The sequence below is a fragment of the Ooceraea biroi genome, chromosome 7, assembly GCF_003672135.1.
Source record: "Ooceraea biroi isolate clonal line C1 chromosome 7, Obir_v5.4, whole genome shotgun sequence".
Classification (NCBI taxonomy): domain Eukaryota; kingdom Metazoa; phylum Arthropoda; class Insecta; order Hymenoptera; family Formicidae; genus Ooceraea; species Ooceraea biroi.
In genome coordinates this window covers 10,240,048-10,264,994 of record NC_039512.1, presented here as the reverse complement: position 1 = coordinate 10,264,994, position 24,947 = coordinate 10,240,048, and the positions used below count along the sequence as shown (strand labels likewise).

General features: G+C 34.9%; 2 protein-coding genes across 9 annotated transcripts; one reads left to right on the top strand and one right to left on the bottom strand.

The window, feature by feature from the left end:
- The first annotated feature begins 44 nt into the window (after positions 1-44).
- On the top strand, positions 45-3,332 carry LOC105282849 (cleft lip and palate transmembrane protein 1 homolog). Its single transcript, XM_011345117.3, has 6 exons — positions 45-208; positions 491-1,063; positions 1,140-1,257; positions 1,437-1,640; positions 1,752-1,889; positions 1,976-3,332. The coding sequence occupies exons 1-6, from the start codon at positions 86-88 to the stop codon at positions 2,734-2,736; spliced, it is 1,917 nt and encodes a 638-aa protein (XP_011343419.2). The 5' UTR covers positions 45-85; the 3' UTR covers positions 2,737-3,332.
- Positions 3,333-3,603: 271 nt separating this feature from the next.
- LOC105282850 (multidrug resistance-associated protein 1) lies at positions 3,604-24,523 on the bottom strand. Of its 8 annotated transcripts, none has more exons than XM_011345120.3 (23): positions 24,032-24,520; positions 21,776-22,075; positions 21,393-21,530; positions 21,074-21,187; positions 20,720-20,919; positions 20,209-20,229; positions 19,925-20,110; positions 19,019-19,652; positions 18,546-18,692; positions 18,365-18,449; positions 18,059-18,261; positions 17,191-17,692; positions 17,097-17,105; positions 16,339-16,525; positions 16,070-16,199; positions 15,478-15,697; positions 12,006-12,226; positions 7,768-7,948; positions 7,571-7,679; positions 7,341-7,467; positions 6,555-7,077; positions 6,217-6,463; positions 3,604-6,066 (listed from the first exon to the last, which is right to left on the bottom strand). In XM_011345120.3, exons 1-23 carry the CDS (start codon positions 24,074-24,076, stop codon positions 5,952-5,954), a joined length of 4,644 nt encoding a protein of 1,547 aa, XP_011343422.1. In that variant the 5' UTR covers positions 24,077-24,520; the 3' UTR covers positions 3,604-5,951. The 8 variants fall into 8 exon arrangements, with proteins under 8 accessions (XP_011343422.1, XP_011343421.1, XP_011343420.1 ...); XM_011345119.3 differs by lacking the exon at positions 12,006-12,226 and adding an exon at positions 8,812-9,032 and having other exon boundaries at positions 24,032-24,519; XM_011345118.3 differs by lacking the exon at positions 12,006-12,226 and adding an exon at positions 11,159-11,379 and having other exon boundaries at positions 24,032-24,099.
- Positions 24,524-24,947: the final 424 nt, after the last annotated feature.

The window sequence follows — 24,947 nt, the reverse complement described above, 5'->3', positions numbered from 1 at the left end:
TTTTGGAACACTGTGCTGCTTTGGCTGTCTTTTGTTTATGGCGAAACGGAACCCGTGCCGTGGAATCACAGGACCCAATGGAAAAATGGTGGTTACTGGGAACGATCATTGTGATAACACAGAAGTAGATGTCAAAGAAGGCATGGATAACAATCAATCTAATGGTGAACTGGTTCCAATAACTGAACAGAACAGTGACGAGGGAAATGTGCGTTAAATTTCTATATTACATGTGTCGTTTATCTTTTTTTCGTGATGTTTGAAGAAGGTGTAATTTGGGAATCAATGACAGTGCACAGAAAGTTTACATTACGATTTCATTGAATATACTCGTTATTTTTCATCAAAGATTTTATCGCGATGTTGCAATCTTGTGAACAATGTCAAAGAACTGGAATTTATTTAAAAATTGTACTCGCAGGGAAATATGTATGTAGTTGAAGAAGAGCTTGTTGTCAGGGCTTAATTATAATTCACGGATTCTTTTCAGGCAAACACAGAGAATGACGAGCGAAACAGGAAGCCGTCGCGATTTGAGTCATTCTACGCTATAACAAAATCATTAATTATCCGAGCACTCATAATTTATTTTATTAGTAGCTTCTTCAGACGTTCTGATAATAATCCCAAGTCTCCCAATGCCACTGGCGATACTCGCTTGCAAGCTGTAAATATATTTCCAAATGGAACATTATTTGATCTTAGTGTATATCTGTCGGAGTCTGAGAACTTTAAACAGTTCGACGACCCACGATCGCTAATTTGGTTCGAAAAAGGAATGGTTTATGGGGATTGGTATAGTGGACCGGATCAAGATGGATCCAGAGTCCTTGAGTACTCGTTCGTTCCTTCGGAACGCTTGAAACAAAATGGCTCTATTTATCTTCACGTATATGTAACGAAAAATAAAAAGTCGCCGAATCCCAAAGCTGGTAAAGGTGTTTACGATGGCGACTATGTAGCTTATTCGAGGAAAATGTTAAATAAGTTTAAAAAGATTAAGTATCAGAAGAGGCACAATTTATTAACTGGTGAGAGTACAGCTAGCAAAGAAGAGATAGCGGTAGGTATCATTATTTACTTTCGTCTTATTACATAAATTATATTGCATTTTGTAAATGTGTAATAAAATCTTGTAGAAAGCTGAGTTAATGGATCAAGAATACGTATCGCACTGGCATCCGAATTTAACCATTAATTTAGTGGTTGATCAAACCAATTGGGTATACGGTCAAGTACCACAGCCATTGGACGAGTGTAAGTTTATTATTTATTATTTTATTATCATATTATCTATTGATTTTTACATTAGGATATATTTAAAAATACATTTATATGTATAACGAATATGTTATACATGGGGAGTGGATGCATCAAAGGAGACACATGATTATATTATTGGTTGGTATGGCTATTCATTGCTATTATTTTTCTAGATATACATTTCTTACCTGGTGGAAATATGTACAAGCCAATAATATACACGAATGATTTTTGGAATATGCAACGGGATTATCAACCATTAAACGATACAGTGGAGCAGTTAGAACTCAGATTGACTTACCAGCCACTTTCGTTATTTAAATGGCAAATTTATGCAGCTCAGTCCGTTAGAAATAAATGGACGTCATCGTTCATGGGTTTGTAACATTTGAAGAATAATTTAAATTTGTAAAATTAAAATTCTCACTCTATGTGGAAAAAATTGTGATAATGAATTTTATTATTCGTCCTCATTGTTTTTGTTTTAGGGGAGACATCCGACGAGGACGATAACGATCAAGATACCCTAAAGGAAACTTTACTCGAGACAAATCCATATCTGTTAGGGTTGACTATAATTGTGTCGATTTTCCACAGTGTGTTTGAATTTTTAGCATTTAAAAATGGTAAGTCCTTGGAATACCTTATTAAGTTACATTTTTAATAACAAAAGAAACACGTTGTAGTGTTCCCATTTCTTTACGTGTTTCAGATATTCAATTCTGGAACAACCGGAAATCTTTGGAAGGTCTTTCCGTTCGTTCTGTATTCTTTAATGTATTCCAATCTCTCATAGTTTTACTTTACGTTTTGGATAACGAGACGAATACGGTAGTGCGCATTAGTTGCGCGATAGGTCTGTGCATCGAAGTGTGGAAGATTAACAAAGTTATAGACATTAACGTCAATAGAGAAGTACGAGTATTCGGGATCTTTCCAAAAATATCATTCCAAGATAAGGGGTCGTACGTGGAATCTTCCACGAAGGAATACGACAGACTCGCCTTCAAGTATCTCTCGTGGGCTCTGTATCCTCTGTTAGCGGGATACGCGATTTATTCTTTGATGTACTTGGAGCATAAGGGATGGTACTCTTGGATTCTCAGTATGTTATACGGATTCTTGTTGACCTTTGGATTCATCATGATGACGCCACAGCTGTTTATTAATTACAAGTTGAAGAGTGTCGCGCATCTTCCATGGCGTATGCTGTCTTATAAATTCCTGAACACGTTCATCGACGATATTTTTGCATTTGTGATAAAGATGCCGACCCTGTACAGGATCGGCTGCTTCCGCGACGATATTGTTTTCTTTATATTTTTGTACCAAAGATGGATATACAAGACCGATCACAGCAGAGTGAACGAATTTGGCTTCTCCGGCGAGATGGAGGCACAACTGGTGGAAAGTAAGAAGCAAGTCGCTACGAAAGATCGCCCGAAGAACGAGCTAGAAAAAAAGAATGAATAATACTTGATGGCATATAGGTTTAGCATCAAGTATCTTATCTTACATTGTCCCGAATTAATAAATTGCCCCATACCAAAGGAATATAATTACACACATTTACGTTTATTTATATAAGTTTCTCCATAATCCATGTGTGTACAAGTATATTCTATTGCAGTATTCCTGTGTCCGTGTGCTGCGAGTATACTACGCATTGCAAAATGATACGTAAAGTTTTTTAAAAAAAGGCTTCGGTTCTTCTTTTGTACCCAGATTTATATAGTTTATGTACGTGAAACCAGGACGCCACACGCACATGTAAAAAGTATAATCGGAAATTCTGTTCGTTACCCTACATTCTTATGGATAAACTCGTGCAAATTGTATACGTAAGTAGTATGCTCGGTAGCATACGTGTAAATGTGTTATTAACTGCGAAATCAACATTCGTCATGTACCGCGATGAGAGAGAAGCGTTGTTGCGTTGATTTTAATATTTAGCCAAGTATAAAAAGCATCCCAATACAAACATCGACAATTTCAAATACAATGTTAGTAAGTACTCAATACCGGGCAAGGTGTTACTATGAAATAAAATTAATTTAATTATCATACAATTATATGTGTATCTCTTCTTTTTCAAATGCACGAATTTCGATCCTTTACTCATCTCATTAATTTGTCTGTTCTGTAGAACTTTACAATCGCGCATTAGTAGTTTTTTTAAATTCATATATATATATATATACACATACATGTATATATAGGGTGTCAGAGATAAAATTGATTGAGCTTGAAATATATTGTAATATAAACTGAAAGAGGGAACTGTTCTTGAACACCAGGTTGCATCTTTCTTCGAGATATCCTAAATTGATAAAACTTCAGTGGCAACAGAAATTGTAGAAGTCTTTAATAATTATCTCATTTCCAGCAGCCTCACTTACATTACTTAAAATGACAAATAGAAAATAAGTACATTTAACATAATATTACTTTTGAAAATATTTAGTACTATAAATTACGTATAGTAAGACTAAAGAGATTAAAATACTATATAAATTTCCTACGTGTATCGTTGATAACTTAATTATAAAATAGAAGGATAGATGGCTAAGATATTAAATTGAATCTATGAATGCGATCAGAATGCTGTTGTAAGACTGTTGAAAACTAAGTTATAGCTTTATTTTAGTCGTACAACTCGATAAAAAGGTTTCTACTCATTGTAAAGTAGGCACGGGCGTTATTCGATACTTCGGACAGTACGGAAAAAGAGTTTATAAAGGGATAGAATATATACAATAAAGTGTGTTGCACTTAACTAGATATTTGTGCCGCGTACAAAATGTAGATATCAAACTGAAAATGTTGCAACAGCATTATTTGCTTCAATGAGTGATCTATAAGAATATAAAAATAACGCGTTTAACTGCATACTACATACACGTAAATGGTTTTGAATAAAAATAAGAGCATATGGCAAATATTATATACGTATATGGGATTAAATTAAGGCATCGTTTGTCCTATGACAAAATTGCATGATGTAGCAAGGCGAAAATAAATAAATACTATTATTGCGATTTGTGATTGTCATACATCAAGGTGGAAATAAAAATCGATTCTTTTAACGGGTAAGCTATACAGTCCACGAAAACATCCTATGTGCGTTCAATCTAAAGAACACATTTTGAATATTATGTTATTTGGGTAGTAAGTATATGAAAATAGTACCTTAAAGCTCAACGATTTAAATTATTGGGAACATTTTAAATTACCTGGAATAATTTCTGTTAACTATCTGCAATTTTTTATAATCTCTCTTATAATGTTCTCTTTTTAGTTAGAACACGCACATTTTTAGCGATCACTGCAGACATAATTACCGTTAGTTCTTATTTTAATAAAACGGAATTATTAAGGTAGGCATAATGCAACTTGGAAGTTGTCAGATGCAAAGATCCTATAATTTGATCAAATATTTTAGCGATATTCTATTCAACGTCGACTTTATACTTTCGCAAATATCTCTTTTCGGGAAATTATGGTAATTTAAAAGTTATTTAGGACTATTGTATGTTGTAAGAATTATGTAATAAATTATATCGCAAATGTAACGTAAACATCAATTCTTAAAAATTAATTACTGCTCAAGTAAATCTTATGTGTAACATTTTGGGAACTTTTCAATTTTATATACACACGCACACATATATACACAGTATTGCACTTCGCGCATAAAAACTAATAAAAGATCTTACTATATCCTTAACATTTTAACATGACATGAAGAATATCATTCCTGGCAAAATACACGAGCTTTAGATATAATTAGTTAACTTTATATATTCCATTTAAAAACTATTGTATTACAGTTTTGATGTTTGGCATCAAAATTTTCTTCCTCAAATGATTTCAGGAATATGCTATGTGATGTGAAATTTGAAGCACTTTCCCAAATATATATGTGCATGTGTGTGTATGTCTCTTATTTAATTTTCTCTCTCTCTTTCCCTGTGTATTAATATATAAACATATAATATCATATAACATCAATTATTAATAAAATATAGTTGCTCTACAAGAAATGGATATTGTATTTGAATGAGAACTTGCAGCAGCAAGGTTCTCATAAAATTTTTTTACAAGCGTGTGTCTTGTATGTGTGTATTATTTTTATTGTAAAATTTCGAGAGGAGATATTAGTAGAAAAGAAAAACATAAAAAAAATAAAACCAAGCACATGAAAATGAAAATGCAAACTGATATTCTGTATTTATCAGAGAATTGCAACATATTTATCACATGTGTGATAATTCATTCAATCATTATTCAATTGTAATGCATAAAGTATTGATATTGCTTTAGAAATAAAGTATGTCGCATTACTTATTCCGTGTCCCAAGACTTCGCTACAAAACTTATTCTACAATGTAATATAAGAAGTTACAATCGATAATCGATGGTACAACTGGGAAGGACAATCTCTCATCGCGTGACAGAAATTGGCAAGGAAAATTTTGATGAGAGATCAACGTGTTTTTTTTTTGCATCGTCGATTATCTCGAACGCTCACTTTTCTGCGTAGAAATATTTTTACTATACAAATTAATTTATATATATATGATAAACTACGCATTATTTGTTCTATGCCTCTCTGCATGTCGTTTCCGTTGGGCTCATGTCGTGGCTAAAGCATAGCCACTGAAAAACACTATGATATGCATTTTTGCTTAAGCAGCTAAACCTGCATCTTTAGCCATACTGTAGAAAGAGCTAGATGGGTTACGAAGTAGCGCTTCCGGAGAATCATATTCAACGATCAGCCCTTTATCTAGTACGATCACCCTGAAAGATGTTTCAATAATTTATAATAAACTGAAAACGTGTAAAATATTTACGTAATTATGTTATATATAAATGAAGCGGTTGTTGTGATTGTAATTATTTTCAGTAGCTACAATGGAAATAGTATAAAATTGAGATTACTTAAAATACCTGTCAGAATCCAGTATAGTGTTGAGTCTATGGGCTATAGTGAGGACTGTACAGTGCTTGAACTCTTGACGGATGGTGGTCTGAATCAAATCATCCGTTTCTAAATCTACCGCGGCCGTTGCCTCGTCTAGTATGAGTACTTTTGTTTTTCTAAGTAAGGCCCTAGCTAAGCAGACCAATTGCCGTTGTCCTACGCTCAAATTCTCGCCGCCTTCGGTAACTTCGTGTAACAGGGCACTAGACAAATCTGAAACGGCATTAAATGGATAATAAATTTTCCATAAATAAAACTTGCCGAACGTTTCTAAAGAAAAAATTGCGACACTACGTAAGCGTACTTTTTACAAAGGATTTAAGATGAGCATGCTCCAGTGCTCTCCAAACTTCCTCATCGGAATGGCAATCGAAAGGATCCAGATTCATCCTCAATGTTCCCGAAAACAATACGGGATCCTGCGGGATGATGGTCAATCTCGAACGTAGATCGTGAAGACCTAGCTTGGAGATATCGACATTGTCGATAAAGATCTTTCCTTGAGCTGCTTCGATTATTCTGAAAAGTGCTAACGTCAAGGACGACTTTCCGGCACCGGTCCTGCCCACTATGCCGATTTTCTCGCCGCCAAGAACGCTGAACGTCAAACCATTCAGCACGAGATCTAATCCCTCCCTGTATCGGACTTTAAAGTCCTTGAAGTCGACACGACCATGAGTAGGCCATTCTTTCGGGGGTGAATATTCTGTATTCTTCCAGGGTGCTTCTTGCGTTGTTTCTCCATACTCCTTTATCCTCTCTACCGCAACAATATTGGTCTCAACATCGGAAGTCATGCGAACCAGCCAGTTCAACGTTTGAGTAATCTGTGTGTAACAGATTATGACAATAAATATGACGACAGGATTATGTGAACAATTTTTTCGCAAAGTTCTTAACACGACGACACACAAGTGTCATTTTGTTTATAAAAAGTTAAACCATTTTTCATATATTAATGTAATATTAATATAATATGCCTAACCAGAATTACAAAATATAATACGCAAGGGAGCGCGATAGATGTCCGCATGCGAGACATTGCTGAAACGTTAATGTATTACGTGAATCACCAATTGTAACATCTTACTTGTAAGGCATAGCTGACTGACAGACCAACGAGTCCTGAACTCATAGTATCTCGACCTAAAACAGCGAATAATGCTGCAAAAAATATAATTAAATTTCCAACCATCTCCAATCTCACGGCCAGCCATCTGCAATGTAAATTCAATATCAAATATTGTCAAAGTGATCATAGGAAAATACAAAGAAAATAAATTAATATTATTATATAGTTTATATGTACACGTTGCCTACCTGTTTGCGATAATACTGGGATAATAGCACACTTGATTGAAATCTACTCTACTTTCGGACTCGTGAATAAATTGTTCTTGAACCCCGTACGCTCTTATTATCTGTGCACCTAAATAAAATGAGTAAGGATTATTTTTTATATTGAGAGCAAATATTGGCATCGATAAGCAGTATTACAGAAAATGCGTATAACGTACCAGTCACCGATTCACTAAAATGCGAATATATAGGAGATCTTGACACGGATTCTAATCGTTTCAACTGGCGCGATGAAGCAACGTAGAAACGTTGAATAAAGTAATAAATCGCACCTATTGGTATTATTACCACCGTAAATATGGGTGTACTATAGCTTATCACGACGAGGGTGGCTATGACCTGGAACGCACGTAATCATTAATAAAACAGAAAATATTGTCATTCTTTTAAACACAAGTGTAACATGGAACGTAACATTATCATGTAGCAAACGATATAAATTAATCGAAAAGAAAAAAAAGGCAGAAAATATCTGCGTGTAAAATGTGCAAGAAATGCATGTATATGATAATATGACGATATCTTAAAATTAAATGATCTAACAAAAAATAATTTAAACAAATTAAGAAATAAAAGGGATTGCGCAATGATCACATGCAAACACTTGGTGTGTGAAGCATCTCGTATTTTTCCAGGTAGCAGTCGACATTGTCACAAAAGAGACAAATTGGCAAACTCGTTTCATAGGCCCACCAACATGTACCATGAATATGATTATTGCTATGCATTGGACAAGTACATATAAGCATTAGCATTGAAATATACTTATGTTTTCTTTTTCAGACATAATCAACATAGAGTAAAATAATTCACTGACTTTGTAATCATTCTGTTAAAACGGACACAATTATACTCAATAGCGAGTTTTACAGCATGTTTGTTCCTTGCTTTACGTCAAATTTTTTAAATTTTCTCACTAGTTCATGAAGCTAGTTCATGAAGCTACAAATAAAGAATTATCTATTTAGACATTAAGTATAATGTAGCAATACCATCATCATTTAGACGCTCTTGATAAACACAAATTACACTTGTAAACAGCATGATATAGAGTCGCAAAGATCTAAAGATACGCAAAGTCCTCTTCTCGGATGGAAAATGAAGATATGGAACTCGATAAGATCGAGAAAATCGGGAAGATGCGGGAGAAATTAAGAATTCCAAAGCGCTATATTCCCTGCACGTTGCAGAAAAAAAGTTACCTCGAACAAGCAATAGATGGTATCAGAAATTTGCGGGGGAAGAGATGTATCCAGTACGTCCACGTCTTTAGCAAACCTGGAGATAATACGACCAATAGGAGTCGTATCAAAGAAGGTCAATGGTGCACGCATCACAGCACGCAGCATCACTATGTGCATCTGGCGAGCAGCCAACCAACAGCCCAGCTGCGGTGCCAAATCGCAGAAAAAGCTCGCCATCGCTACAACATCAGACATGGATAACTTTCATTGTAACCGTGCTCGGTACAATCTTTCACGATTAGTGAAACCAGCCGACAATAACAAATATTGACCAAAACTTTGTTTCATAAACAGAAGCGCGTATGTGTCCAGAAACGTATTTATATGTAGAGTAATTTTCTTCCGTGCATTTCACACTGATTTGACCGAATTTTACAGTATCCGTTTCTCTCTTTTCGAGTTGGTATATTTATTAAACTGCGGAGCAAGCTGCAAAGAAACATTGATACTTCTCTCTTTCTCTTTTCTCATCGCCCGATGTACATTATAAATTTTTAAGTACTGCTCTTGTCTCATGTTATGCGAAGGTGTGGAGTTTGCTGTGACATACCAGATAGGACAACATAGATAGCAATAAGAAATAAAGATAAATCACATGGTTCCACAAAGCAGAATACATTTGATACCATAATTAGGATGTTATACAAGCAAATGCACAAGAAAATAAGCATTATCAAGCACAAGCAAAACCATTTCTGTACACGGATATTACTGGTATAATTGTGTCCATTTTCTCTGAATAATCACTACACATTGTGGTTGCACTATATAAATAATTATATACAGTCCACAATTAATCATAAGAGAGAAATTAGAAGAAAAAAAAAGAATAACGATATATAATGTAGAAGTAATATCTTAAAATGAATGTAGCAAGTAATAACTTAACATGAAACGAATTGTAATGATGAATGGACTTTGCTAAGCGATATGAGTAATGATAATTTGATGAAGCAAAAACCCCATCTTCAATGTATTTCGAGTAAAACATCGAAACGATCACCCATTATGCAATATTTCATAACTCGTCAGATCCAAAGCATCAATAATAAATGGAAGTAAACATCATCATCATCATCAATAACAACATCAATAGCATTCCGCGATCATTGGGATATTTGAGAGGCCCTGCTTACAGAACAATTCTGTAAAGCTGACCAAAATAATTCGCATATGCATTACATAATGAATGTTTAATCAACAAATCATACGATAATGTCAAGTGTGACTGAATTGCATAAAGCCGCATTAATAAAACATACACGAAAATAATAAAAACAAAATAATTGTTTATAGGAGTGGAAAAGTTACGATGAATATAATTTTAAGGAATATTTTTCTCCATGGATTTTCGTAAAAATTAACAAATATAAATGATAATAAAATAGATATCATATTTTCGTTTTCCTATCGATGCTTTACAATATTTTGCTTTAGGCATTTATACAAGGTGCACTCGAATAAAATAGCAGCAACGTATCTCTCAATGAATTTTCTTTTCTATTCTCTCTTAAAAATTTAGGGAAATTAAGTTTTAAAGAATCAAGCCATTCGGCTGTTACCTGGCCGACTGAATGCACAAACGCACGGGTAAGCCGCTCAAATGCTGTTCGATACGAAGTTGCAGTCAGCAAGCAGCACGGAGAAACACTTGTTTCTTCATCCATTACGATAGGCAGCAATTTTTCATATCGAGTAGCGTACCCGTGTCCATGTATGTTTAGCCGACAAGTTAGCACCGTGTTACTATTATCTTGTCACTTCTCCTAAAATTCCAAGCTCTTACTCAACGATTTAAATAACTACATTCTCTAAATCTTCAAGAGAGACAAATTGAAATACAAGAGAGAATATATCGCTGCTACAGATGCACATTTTCTTGTATGCTTTGTACCTATGGAGCCTTATTAATGCCCAATTATATGCAGAACGTGTTTTCACGAAAATATATTCTTTTATAGAAGAGAAAGTTAAGCTTGCACGTTTTAAATAAGAAAACACATAAATATATAAAATATATAAATAAAAAAATAAGTATGTCGACGAATAGAAAATAATGCAAATTATTAATGCGAACGTAAATTATTTATCGATATAACACAAAATATGAGAAACACTTTGTACAAAGTTGAATACTTGGAAAAAATTTAACGATAACGATGATTAAACCGAAACAGGAAGAAGGATGGCAGGGGCATGTTGATCTGTAATAAATATCGTTCGACAAATAGGAAACGTAATACTAATCGACATTGTCAAAAATATTACTTATGCAGTAGTGCATACTTATATGAGAATATCATACCGATAAGAGGCAATTGATCCAAGCACGTAGTATAACCGGTAGAACATTGTCAATAACATCAATGTCTTTACCAAGTCGACTAAGAATTCGACCAGTCGGGGTTTTATCAAAGAACGACATTGGGTTGTGAAGAACGTGTTGCAGCGTACTCAGGAAGATACGCCTAGAAGCGACTACCGTCCCTTTAGCCAGGAATAGCGCCACTGCGAATACCGTCACGCCTACAACGATCGGTAGTCAATCGGTGATTTATTGAGTAAAGTGTTTGCAGTTACATATAAGACATTTTTTTCGCGAATTCATTATCGAGTATCGTTCTCAATTAAATCATTAAATCTCAGATGAGACATTTTAAGGTTTTATAATCGGCAATGTTTATTTTCGTTATTAGTTGCTCATCACCTACATAATGCCATATGCAAGTTCCTCACTGCAGTCACACATGAATTGAGGTGAATATATTAAAAAAATATATGTGTGTGTGTGTGTGTGTAAAAATGAGACACAAGTAATGAGTAATGATAATAACAGAAAAGAGTTGTTGGAATGGAAAGATGGCATTTTATTAGATTGTGCTGTAAGAAAAACACAGTGTCGCTCTGAGCATGCAATTACATTAATTTATTAATTTTTCTAGTAGTCTACTGAGTTATCTACTGAGATCGCTAATAAGTTTGTAAAGGCTAAAGACTGCAAAAGAACCGCAAACAAAAGTTCTTAATCGATATCGGTTAATCATATTTGTACCGATTGGTGGACCAGTGATTCTTACGTCTGCTAAACGTTAAACCGCATTTGAATCATATGAGATGCGCACAAGGAAAACTGAAATTAAACTCTCGCATACCGATGCCAGACAAAACAACCAAGCTCTAATACTTGGTGGTAAAACGTTGTCTATTACGTCAATGTCCTTCCCAAAACGATTTAATATTCTGCCGGATGGTGTTATGTCAAAGAATTCTAAAGGTGATCGTAGAATGCCAAATAATAACTCTGAATGCAACAGCTTGCTGCTCCGTAGACAACCGATTACCAACGCTGCCTGTGACAGCATTACAAAAGTGGCTGAAATTTAATGTAAATTAAATAAATAGCTTTTTGCATACAATATTGACAAATAAGTTTTGTCAATTATCGATTTGCAGAGATATTCTTATAAAAACAGAATATCATCTTTACATTTTGTACCGGTTTTATACCAAATGGTTTGTTAATATGTACACATTTATATATGATTGTTTAATACTACAGTAAAAGACAATATTTATGCGAAGCACATCTTAAAAATTGTTATTTTATCAAGTCAACGGGAACGTTAAGTTTTTTCACGTTAAAATAATTGGCATTAATTATTAGTGATAATAATGTATGTTAGTGACAAATGCAAAAGCGACTCTGAAGTTACTAGGTGAGACGAAGGAAAACTTTTATTGAAATTTTATTGAAATTTGAAATATTAAAATTTACATTTTCTCACATTTTCCGCGTATCTATAATATAATAGATGTAAATGTATTCTGCTGTTGTAAATATGATTTGATTATAAATTCAATTCTATACGAAATTCTGCATGCAGTGTAAGCATTATTATACAGAGATGTATTTAGACATAAATATATCATGACATGATTGTATCATATTCTGATATTCAAATGTAGATATTGTCGAATTGATTATTAATTATGATTATTAATTTTTTATTGTTACCATTTGTATATTAAATAATATAGGCGAAGAATTCATTGTCTATATTTAGTACTAAATGCGCGCAAGATTTAGAAATAATATAAAAATTTAGAAAATATATAAATTATAAATATTACTAAAAATATTGAGATTAAAGAAAAAACAATAATATGATAATAACTATAATAGTTATATTATAATAGCAATGTGATCATATGTATTGTAAAGTTTCCTCCGTCTCAAATCTGATTAAATCTTCTACATTTAATATACAGGGTGAGGCACCTAAAACAGGCCACCTGAATATCTCGGCTGTTATTGGTGATAGAAAAAAATGTGTCAGACCAAACTTGCATGGTTTCGAGGGACACATAATTTGTTTTAAATAGTTTTTTATTAGGTGGACGCGTAGAGCTCATATGAAGGTCAACTTCGTTTTTTTTAATGGTATATGTTTTTTTACATACCATCTAGTAGAGCGTTTGAAGATGCGCACATTGATCTACGGGTCAAAATCATTCAAGATCACTGAAGGCTAAACTTTCTAAGTGCTAGAACTTTTTCATTTCTGAATTTACGGTATTTTCAATAGCAGAGAACTCTAGGCAATATAAAAAATAATTATATCATCAACTCAGAACTCCTCTGAGAAGAAAAAATTTTTAACTCGAGAACTTTTTCATTTCTGACTTTACGGTATTTTCAATAGCAGAGAACACTAGGCAATATAAAAAATATAGATATCAACAATTCAGAACTTCGCGGGAAAATAAAAAATTTCTAACGGCTAGAACTTTTTCATTTCTGAGTTTACAGTATTTTTAATAGCAGAGAACTCTAGACAATATAAAGTAAATTATTTTCCCTTGCAGTTGGCCTTCAGTGACCTTGAATGATTTTGACCCGTAGATCAATGTGCGCATCTTCAAACGCTCTACTAGATGGTACGTAAAAAACATATCATACCATTTAAGTTTGGTCTGACACATTTTTTTCTATCACCAATAACAGCCGAGATATTCAGGGGGTCTATTACGTATCTCTTCACGGAGTGAAAATGCGAAAAGTGAGCAAATTTACTAGGTGTTGACCAATTAAATTATAAATATTCTAGTAAATTTGCTCATTTTTCACATTTTCACTCCGTGAAGAGATACGTAATAGACCCCCAGGTGGCCTGTTTTAGGTGCCTCACCCTGTATATATATATATGTTGTTGTTACTATATGCTCACTATAAATTATCCATTCTAATTTGCACGTAATTATAAATTACTTGATCAGGAAATCAGCACTGACTTTAAGAAACTTTATTTTAAAGTTTAATATTTAATTTTGTAAAAAACGTTTCTATCATTGTATGTTCATTTTACAATTATTTGGAAAACTTTCAAATTGAATGATGAGATACAGACTGATTTCCCGTTTTTTATTTTGTAAAGATATTTTGGTACTAGAAAGCTCTTTTCTTTTTCTACTTCATGCTCATATTAGACGTAACAACAATTTATTAAAAGAAACTTGTTTTTTTATTTCTATAACTTCTAAATATAAAGCATAATCATCAGATAATCTACAGTCTATTCCGCTTATCTGAAAGCGAATGAAGCCAATAAGATAGCCAATCAAATGTTTAGTAGACCGCAGCATTTTAAGACCGTAAATATATAATAAATAAAAAATAAATATATACCTTACACATTGGTTAAAATTTGAATATGCGTCGCGCATCAGTAAGAAATATATAGACAAGCAAATACAGCTTCATAGACAGGACAATCTGACAACAATATTTCTGTACCATTCTTTGCCTACAATTATTAGATATACATTCTTCCTTCGCGTAAAACGATTATCAAAAAGGAAGATTAAATTATCTGACAGAAAGTGCAAATTGATTATTCAATGAAAGGCATCTCATTCAACAAACGAAACAGGATTTTTAAACAGAAAGATTTTTCATGCAATATAAAAAAATAAAGAAGCGATCATCCGTCAAAAATAATTACTACGACACTTGCTATATATAATAAGAAACATATTGCTATTGAAAAGTTTTCAAATTGCCTTTCAAGTACTCAATAAACAGTTCTGTAGACACAGCAAACCACACTCACTTTGATTTCTTAAAGCGAAATTATTCGAATTATTTTTTTTTCTGATTTTGACACGTACCACGATGTGATACACGATTCGGTACACGAAAGCAACTCATAACATGGCTCGGAAATGAAGTGAATCGCACATTAATCGTCAGTAATTAATAAACTGTTCATCACATCCGCTCAATGAGATTTTAGATACGAAAAAAAAGCTACATCAAGAGTAATTACCCCAATGATGTGTAATCTGTGAGGGAACATGCCTTTCAAATTACTATTCTATGACGAGCAAGATTAATAAGTGTCATTGCCTGTTAAACGTATCAAATCGAGCGATTGCCTTCTGCGGTAAAAGTGATACGTAATACTTTACACTTCGTTATTCGTATATAACAAATGGCGGGAGATAATCTTACCTGACACTGAGCTGTCCTTCGTAAACGCGAAACTTTAAACATATAATCTAATCGGATTTGCCCGCCAAACGAACAAGATGTTATAAGGTACGACATATTGTGCAGAAACATACCTTGACCAAGTCCGAGTGCGCCGTACACTCCGAGGTACATGTCTCGTTTCACCGTGTCGACCGTGCCGTTCCCGACAGTGAGATTGTCGTTCGACCACACGCTCAACCAAACGCTCGAACCGATGTTGAACCCTTGGAAGACCGCGTTCATCACAATTGTCGATATCGACAAGAACCATCCGATAGATTTTAAGTAGTGAGAGTACACTTGCCATTTCACCTTGAAAGATAAATCGATTATATAATATAATAATATAACGATCAAAAAGTTCGAAACTTGATGCAAAAGTCGAACTTTTTGACTGGCGCGATACTAGGAACATTGAAGGTATCGAAAATTGTTGCACTGCATTTAAAGAAGCTTCGTTATGTAAATTAGTTTGATTTTATCCGAAAAATTCGAATATCTTCTTACAACTATTACAACACTACTTCTTACAAACAACTTAATATATAAAAAAATTACAAGAATAATAATAATATAATATAATGATAGGTATAAAATAACTTCTTGGTGAAGAGTAAATTTTTCCCTGAGGCAACGTAACACTTTTCGAAAATTAATATAATAGCAACATCTGATGTAACTTACGCTTCCGGTCTCAGTTTTCTCAACTTCTATTAGTTTCTCCCCGGCGTTATTAGATTTCGACGTTTCCTTTTCTTTCGTGCTATTACTGTGCACGTAACTTGCCGACTGTTGACTCTCTGTTGAGTACTGCCTATTCGTACACAACATATGTTACTTATAGCTATTTTCAGTTATTAGGTGTCGTACATGTATTTAAATCGCTGTTATTTATTTCTTTGTTTAAAGTATTTATTTATTATTAACAAAATAACGCATGAATGAGATTATACCTTTTTAAAGAACCATTGAGGGACTTTCTGTCGATTCTATCCGTTATGGAACCAGATTCGCTTAGACTTTCAGATTTTCTCGATCGTACTCGAGTTAACTTTTGCTGCAGTTCATCTGCCCCGATCGTTGATTCAAGTTGCTGTTTAATCTCACGTAAATCTGCTTCGGAACCCTCATCAACGTGCACTATTTCAAATTTATCATACGAATCTTAGAATGGTAATAAACGTCATTTTATAATAAATATATCAATGTTTTGTAAGTGGGAAACTAATCGCACATGCATGTCTTTTTGAGGACAATGCAAATATTGCATTTTTAAAATTTTAAAGAGGACTTGAATTATTACATGTTCGAATTTGCTTGAGAAGCAAAATCGAGAAACAGAATATTAAAAAAAAATTAAAAATTAAATAACATTTTAGTTTGTTGGTTTAAGAAAATAATCTTAAAATAAGCTCGATATAACTAACAATTACTTGCATTAAAGAATAGTTTATCAATATATGACGTGCATTAAAAATAAAGATTAATTTCGTCAAAGCATCCGTTATGACTATAAACATAGCTACTAATTCTAAATAAACTATACTCGTTATCGTCTTGCCCGCAAGTAAGGTACTTAAAACAAAAGGGAAATGGCTGTTAAAAAAATATTTTATCGATCTAACGAAGTAAACATGATTGCAAGTATCTCTCATGTACAAACATACACAAAGTAGGAAAAGGAATTGTAATTACTTTTTCGCGGACTTACGATTTCCAACTTAGATCCATGAAAAATGTAACAATAAATTTAATAATAAGTACGGCAAAGATATATGTAGCGAACTAAACGTTGATATAGATACCTTCTTGCAGATGTTGCACCAAGAACTCGGCGAAAGCGCCCTTCTTCTCTAGCAGTTGCTTGTAGGTCCCGCTCTCCGTTATTTCCCCGTCTTTGAGAACGATAATGTTGTCGACCTCCGGCAGATACGTGATACCATGCGTGACGAGCACCCTCGTCTTCTTCTTCAACAGGCCATTTGGACCGAGTACATTTTCAAAAATGTGTTTGCCCACGTGCGAATCTACCGCGCTTAGCGGATCGTCTAAGAAATAATTATCCGAATCGTTATAGACAGCTCTGGCTAATGCTACTCTTTGCTTCTGACCGCCGGACAAATTTATCCCCTTCTCTCCGATCTCCGTCTGATCTCCCGCAGGTAGCATCTTCAGATCCGGGCTCAGCGCGCACGCTTCGATTACACGATTGTACAGCGATTTGTTCAAAGCTTTTCCAAACAAGACGTTGTCCTGCAACGTGGCGTTCTGTATCCATGGTTGCTGCGAGACATACGCAATCGAACCCTGTAAGAATTTCATTAAAATGTTTATAAAGTCAATCTCCAAATTTTAAACCGACATTTTTATCTATTTAATTCAAACAATACAACACGCACATTCGTTATTTTTTATCGATGTTGTATCAAAAGCGTAGTCTTATTATCTATTCTACTTTGTTTCTAGCGTGTAACAAAACGAACGTTGCAGCGCACTTTTGAAAGAAAATTTTTGAAAGAGGAAGAAGAAGAATTAGGTAACTCATGCAAATTTACATATGCGACGCGTGGCCTTTTCTTTCCACTTTTCTCACAATTTTGGAAATATAAGAGAAAAATGGTTCGAGTTTAGTTTACGTATTCTTTTTTTTTTATTTCGATAAAGAATACTCACTTTGGTATTTACTTTTCCGCTCAATTTATCCATCTCGCCGAGCAAAGCGGATAAGAGGGAACTCTTGCCTGATCCTACTGTACCAACTATTGCTACTAATTGACCTTGTTGTACATGGAAATTGATATTTCGTAGTACTGGTCTGTCAATGTGTTCCGCTGTGTCCCAACAGAAGCTACCATTCTCAATTACTAACGCGTGCGCTGAATAAATGCAATACAATATATTACTATATATCGTACACTATAAAGAGTAATGTAATGTATAAAGAAAGCTGTACTTCAAGAGGGAAAATCTGACGCTTACCTTCTGATGGGTCATGCTGCACGTTATTAGGATCCAACTCTTCCATATTCATAAATTTATTGATGCGTTTCACAGAGACATAAGCCTAAATAAATACGTGTATACGAATAAATACGTTATTAAAATATACGAATCTAGAATAAGAGAAGAAAAGCGGTGTTTATCAATTACTTAAACTCACTTGAACTATATTACCGATCATCATGGGCAGCATAGAAAGTGGAAATCTTAATATATTGAACAAACTGAGCGAAACAAACGCAGTTGTACTATCTAGGACGTTTTCTTCATCTATAAGTACGTAAGTGGTAAAAGATACCAGCGATACCTGCACATTTGCACAAAAAATGAAATAATATAAAACAAAATACAAGTAGCATATTAAATGGTTTATATAGTATTATTATTAATAATTGAAGATCTCAAAACTCGGAAGAGAATTTAATAATTATTAAGAAAATTATATAGTATTTTGTACATGCGCATGCATGATTTACATTTTTATAGTATTTCCTCTAAAATTGTATATAATAAATTATATATTTGTTAGAAAAACTAGAAAAAAAAGAAAATATATTATGTGCATGTATAAGATTTCCTCTATTTCTGAGGCCTTCAATTGTGATTCGATTTCACTGTTTCATAAAAACGTACCAAAAAGGGTGCGCACGACCATATAAAGCTTGTACCGGCATTCAGGTATGCCGCTTCTTTTAACACCTGAATTTCTTTGACACGTATTTTAAGTATCTGCTGCTCGAACGAAGGCTCCCACGCGTAAAGCTTTAGCACTTTGATACCGTTAAGTACTTCGTTCATTAACTTAACCCTCTCGTCCTTGCTCTTCATCTGTCTGATTTGTAATGTTTTTACTTTGTTTGCGATCAAGCCATTCACGGGAATGAGAATGATCATAACTGCTAAGCCAGCGAGCACCGCTGGCCCTAATATTTCCCAGAGAAAGTACAAAGCTAACGCTATTTGCAATGGAGCCGACCAAATCATATTTATGTATGCGGTCAGGTCCATGAATCTTTGAGCGTCTACGGACATTAAGTTCACTATCTCGCCAAGCGTGGTTTCCTTCCTGGCTGAATTTGACATTCTTAATGCTTTACGGTAAATCGCCGCGATTAGTGCAGTACGTATACGCAGTCCGACTAAGAACATACGATGAAAGTACTGAGACAGTACTAGTGTTTGAAGTGTTGCTGTAAGTAAAAGTAAGATAGAATAAAGGTATCCCTTCCACATTGGCTCATCTCCTTCGATAAAACCAATCAGAAGCCTAAAAAATAAGAGAAAAAGAGACGCGTTACCTAAACTAGCTAAAAGCAACGAGATCAATTTTGTAAACTTATCACCGCTGTGCGTTTCGCGGTGATAAATTCAGCAAAATTGATAGATATCAGTAGATAAAAAGAGATAAAAATTAAAATTATTAATTATTAATAATTACAATTTGAAAATTAAATATTATTAGATGTAAATTAAGAATTCCATTGATTTGATTGAATTTGCGTGTACATGCATGGGTGTTGTTACGTGGATCGTACTTACTTTAATATTTGAGGGCTAATAAATGTCATAATATCTTGGATTAGTTTTAGGAATGCGCCAAACAGGAACGTCGTTCCGAAAGCTTTGCAGATGGGTGGTAGGATGGAGGCGATTCTCTTTTTACGACCATTATTAAAATCCACTTGTCCGGACGCCTTCCGGTATGATGCTTTCGCACTCTCTACTCTATACACATAAAAAATTACTATTATATACATTTATTATGTACATTCAGTCTCGTTAAAGATGGAAATACATTCCAAAGATGTTACGAAACATCCTACCTAAAGTAAGTCCAAACCAGCCTTGTTAGCACAAAAACATGTGAATACGTTGTTAAAAAAATTTTTTCATCAAAGAGCATTATACTATTTGTAATACATTTCACAAGGTATGTGCAAATATGCTTTAGCGCTATCGGTATTACAATCTATCTGCTTAGTTAATGAAACAATACAATGATACATTCTGAAAACGTGATCGTGAAACGTACCGTTTTAAAAAAGTGCCTTTAGATTGTCTCTAGAAAGTAGTTTACAATGCTATACACATGCAAAGATGCATCATTTCTAATGTATTTCTTTGGAGCTGCACGTTTTATTTCAACATTAATGTAAGCATATTCCCGATGTCTCTCGTGTTTTTTTTTTTTTTTTAATTTTAAACGCGGTACTAATACTACATAAAACTTAGCCAAGTCACACTGATTGCAGGTTCCTTCGTTTGTATAAAAAGAGAGGGAAAGAGAGAAAAAGAGAAAGAGAGAGAAATCCATCGATTACATATTGAACTTACTCGTCTGTTTTTCTCAGATTTTTATTCCAATATTTGTCAAATTTCGGCACGATCTCCGCAGCCATGTCCTCTGGATTCATGGACCACAGATCGGATGTCTCGAGCGGTTTTCGAAAACCCTTCCATGCTAAGGAATCGAACCACGCAAAGAGCATTCTCGATGGAAAAGATGATCTTTGTTCTGGACATGGCGATTCGACCTGCGAGGGATTCAAAATTATTGACACATGCCGGGGACGTCCGGATTATGTAACTGCAATTCTAAGACTTTTATATGTATGCTCTTCTAGTGTACGTGCTACGTGAATAAAAAATGACGCTACGTATCTGTTAAATCAATACAAAGGAGATTACCGTAGGGTATTCGGAGAATTTAGGTTCTGCATCGACCAGGAAATTAAGTACGAACAATATTACTACTATCGGATAGTAGATCATATAGGACACCAATGGGTATGTCGGCTCTGCCTAAAAATAAACAATTCTTTTGTTAACTTAAATTACTTCATCTTTCAATTTCTTGTTAATTTTAAAATATTACGAAAGAATGATAACGCGTGTTAATATTGCGATGAGAAATATATAAAGTAATTCACATTGTACAAATTATATAAAAATACAAGGATATCTTTATAAATTATTTTTAACATTATCTACTTAAGATCTAACGTACCCCTTTTGTGAATTCTCTTACAAAACTCCTGTATTGGACACATCCACATATCGTAAGGAGAAACCAAAATAGAAATAAAAGGCCGGATGTTCGCATTCCATGTTTCCTATTATATACCATTAAAATAGATGCTAATATCTGAAATAATTAGCAAATTTAATTAAACATTACAATTAATGTAATAATATGTTATATAAATACTATTATTTTCTCTAACAAGTCATAACAAATTAATGATGATCGAATGTTGGTTTTTATTTTGTAAAAACAGAAAAATAAATTAACAACACATATGAAAAGAGTATATTATAAAAATTTGTAGAAATAATTCAAAAGTTGTAAAACCTTAGAATATTATTAATACAAAACCGTTATGTACTTACAAAGCTAATAATTTTTATAACGGGTGTGTAATAATCAACACTGTGGACCGTATGATCGGTACTTGCATGTATTGCCACTCCTAAATCCACTATGGAGAGTAAAATTAATCCTACTGTAAGTACTTGCTTAGAAATAAATAACCACGTGTGTGGGACATTTCTCCTTTTACTATTTAAAAGGTAATATGCTTCCATTGTCGAAAACACCCATAGAAATATACATGGTACCCATACTAATATCGTCTTTTGGAAGCATTCTGTTAGATCTGGATTGTTCGTGTGCCATGTTATATTATCGTCCTAAAAACAATCAAAAATTTTAACGAGTTTTAAAAAACTTCTTCTAGAAAAGCTTCTGGAAAATAAATAGTTAAAACAGGCAAATTATTTTTTTCTAGTAAACTTCATCTTAAATTTTAATTTTTAAGCTTAATTTTGCCCGTAAATATAAAATTATGATGACTATTATAATTATTCGCAAATGATGAAATACACAATGAAGAATTTGATGAGTTTAGTTGACGGGATCCCATCTTAAGATGCAATCATGAAAAAATTAAAGTTTAAAGATTTTGACATAATTGTGAAACATGTAGCCCAGCACAATTTTTACTTGGAGGAAACAATTTTTGCTGTGTAAATAAATGTAGCACTGTAAATACCTATTTATTGAATTGTCTGCTTGCACAACTAGAACGTTGTATTATACGTTAACGATATATTTATAGACATCCAAGCTCGGGAGATAACGCTTCTCATAAATTCTGTTGTGTGAATATTTTTAAGCGGCGTGCGGTTGAAACGAAGATATCGATATATATCGCGATATTGCTCCAAGATGATCATGCGTATCGTTATCACGAGGTTGATGACTTTCATTGATGACAATTAGTAAATTATACACAAGCAATGAGATCAGAATTGCGATAAAAAACAGAAGTGCTGAAGCAACTGCGTCTTCGAAGAATTTCTGGAATTTTACCGGCAAGGTTTAGGTGCATCTACACGCGATAACTATTTCGCTAACTATTTCGAGTGTTTCAACAACTGGATTGTATCGGTATTAAGTATGAGAACAAAGAGAGGAACATCCGATGATACGAGCCGCTCCACTGGACGGCATGTTTCAGGAAATTAAACTATTACACAACACCGCACGCAGCGAACGCAATAAATGAGTCAATGAAAATTAACTGTTCAATCGGCCCAACAATGCCGCTTGTTGTATTTCGTTTTTGATTCCCCGCCTATCTCCCTTATTCCGACATTGTTCTTTCAAAGTTCCACAAACAATAATCGCAATTTATTAATTAATTTATTAATTAGTTATAATTTGTATGCTATATCTCTAATATCTTCCGAAGCCAAAGGTGTGAAACTAAATTTATGAAAACTTGTTCTGCTTTAATTAAATGATCATTAAATAGATCTCTAATTAAGAAAAGCGCTGTTTCGTGGAAATTTTGGCATTTTCTTGGCAAAAAATCTTTCCTGGGATTGAAAAAGAATGATAATTATTCTTTTATTAGAAGATAATATCGTTGCAAAATCATATCTCAAATTTACCTTAATTACATGAGCAGAATGATAATCAAATTGTTTGCCATGCAAACATCTTCACTCCCTTTTATTTACCTTCTCGCTTACTGATCTCATATACGTGACAAAATAATAAGTGTTGTGATTGATAAACGAATTGTTTAACCCCGCGTGCGGTATTTGCACACATGCGGCAGCCAGATTACATACATATGTATTTATTTACTCTGGCGCGCTAGATTTATTCCCGCAATTTAGGAATGAACGTATTGCACAAGGATGAAGGATGATTTTATCGCGTCGATTTCTTCCACCTCGGAAAATATGCATGTGCTTAGGAACGAACGTAAGAAAATAAGGTGACGCCAGAGAGAAAGGAGGAGAAAAAAAAGGATAAAGGAGAAGAAAGAGAAGGGGAAGAGGGAAGGAGAAAGAGAGAGGGAGGGAGAGAAGGGGGGGGGAGAGAGAGAATTAAGTTGAGCAATCCGAACATTATTCTACGTTAACATAAATAGAAAGTAACCTTACGCTAAAAGTGCGTCATGTGCGAGGTCTCGAAACGATTGAACCGATTAAGCGGCGAGCGCTCGGCGCGAGCCGCGATTCGGTTGCGCGTATACGCGTATCGCGTACGTAGACGCAACCGCGATGCGAAAGGAGAGCCAGAGGGGGATGGGAAGATAAAGAAAGCAGAATGGCCTTGGGCCATTCACTCACCCAAAACTTAGTGCCGCAAAACTGGTCCATCGTTTGATTCCCCATACTGACACATTTAACAGGCCGGCGAGAGGCTATGTATCGCGACTATCGTTCGCGAGCACCGCACCGTCGATCGCGGACGAGTCTCCTCGTGTCCGGGAGAGGACCTCGCTCGTGCCTCCGCTCGCGCCAACCGTTCCACCGCTGCGGCACGCACGCGAGCAACACGAACGAGGCACACACGAGCTACAAACTACACGGACACTGATCATTCGCGCTCACCGTCGAACGCCGCCGCCGCCGATCGTCGTCGCTGCCCCGGCCACTTTAAACTCCAGAATCCGACCGAAGGCGTCCGCAACGCGGCGAGTAGGGGGAGAGGGTGGGAGAGCGGGAGGGGGAGAGCCGCGAGAGCCCATTGGACACAAGACCCATTCTCCCGGTGACTCATCGTCAGTTGTCCTGCAGCCCAGCGGAGCCCTTCGCCCTTCCATCGAACGCGTTCGCGAACGTAAAGCCCGTGAAATCGAATTAAAGCCACGTCCGATATCAGCTATTCGCGTCGCGCGAGATTACGGAGCGCGCCGACGCGAGACCGGAGCGCCGCCGCTCATTGGCCGCGCGTGTCGGGCCGACCAATCGCGACGCGCCATCGGCCGAGTAGGGAGAGCCGACACACGCGTGACTCTACTGACTCGTCTTTACCCATGTCGCATGGCATCGATCTCGATTGAGAATTCGCGTGTCACCTTTGAAAATTGCTACCGACAAGAATGTTAGGAAATGTCGATATTATTATCGAATTACGACTCAGGACGCTGTCTTCCTTTCCCGAATTGAGTTTCGAGATTTTTCAAAAGAATAACGAAATTAGAATTCCCGATTAGACCCGCGCGGCCGTGCACTTTTACAGAATTTGAATTTGGAGAGTCTG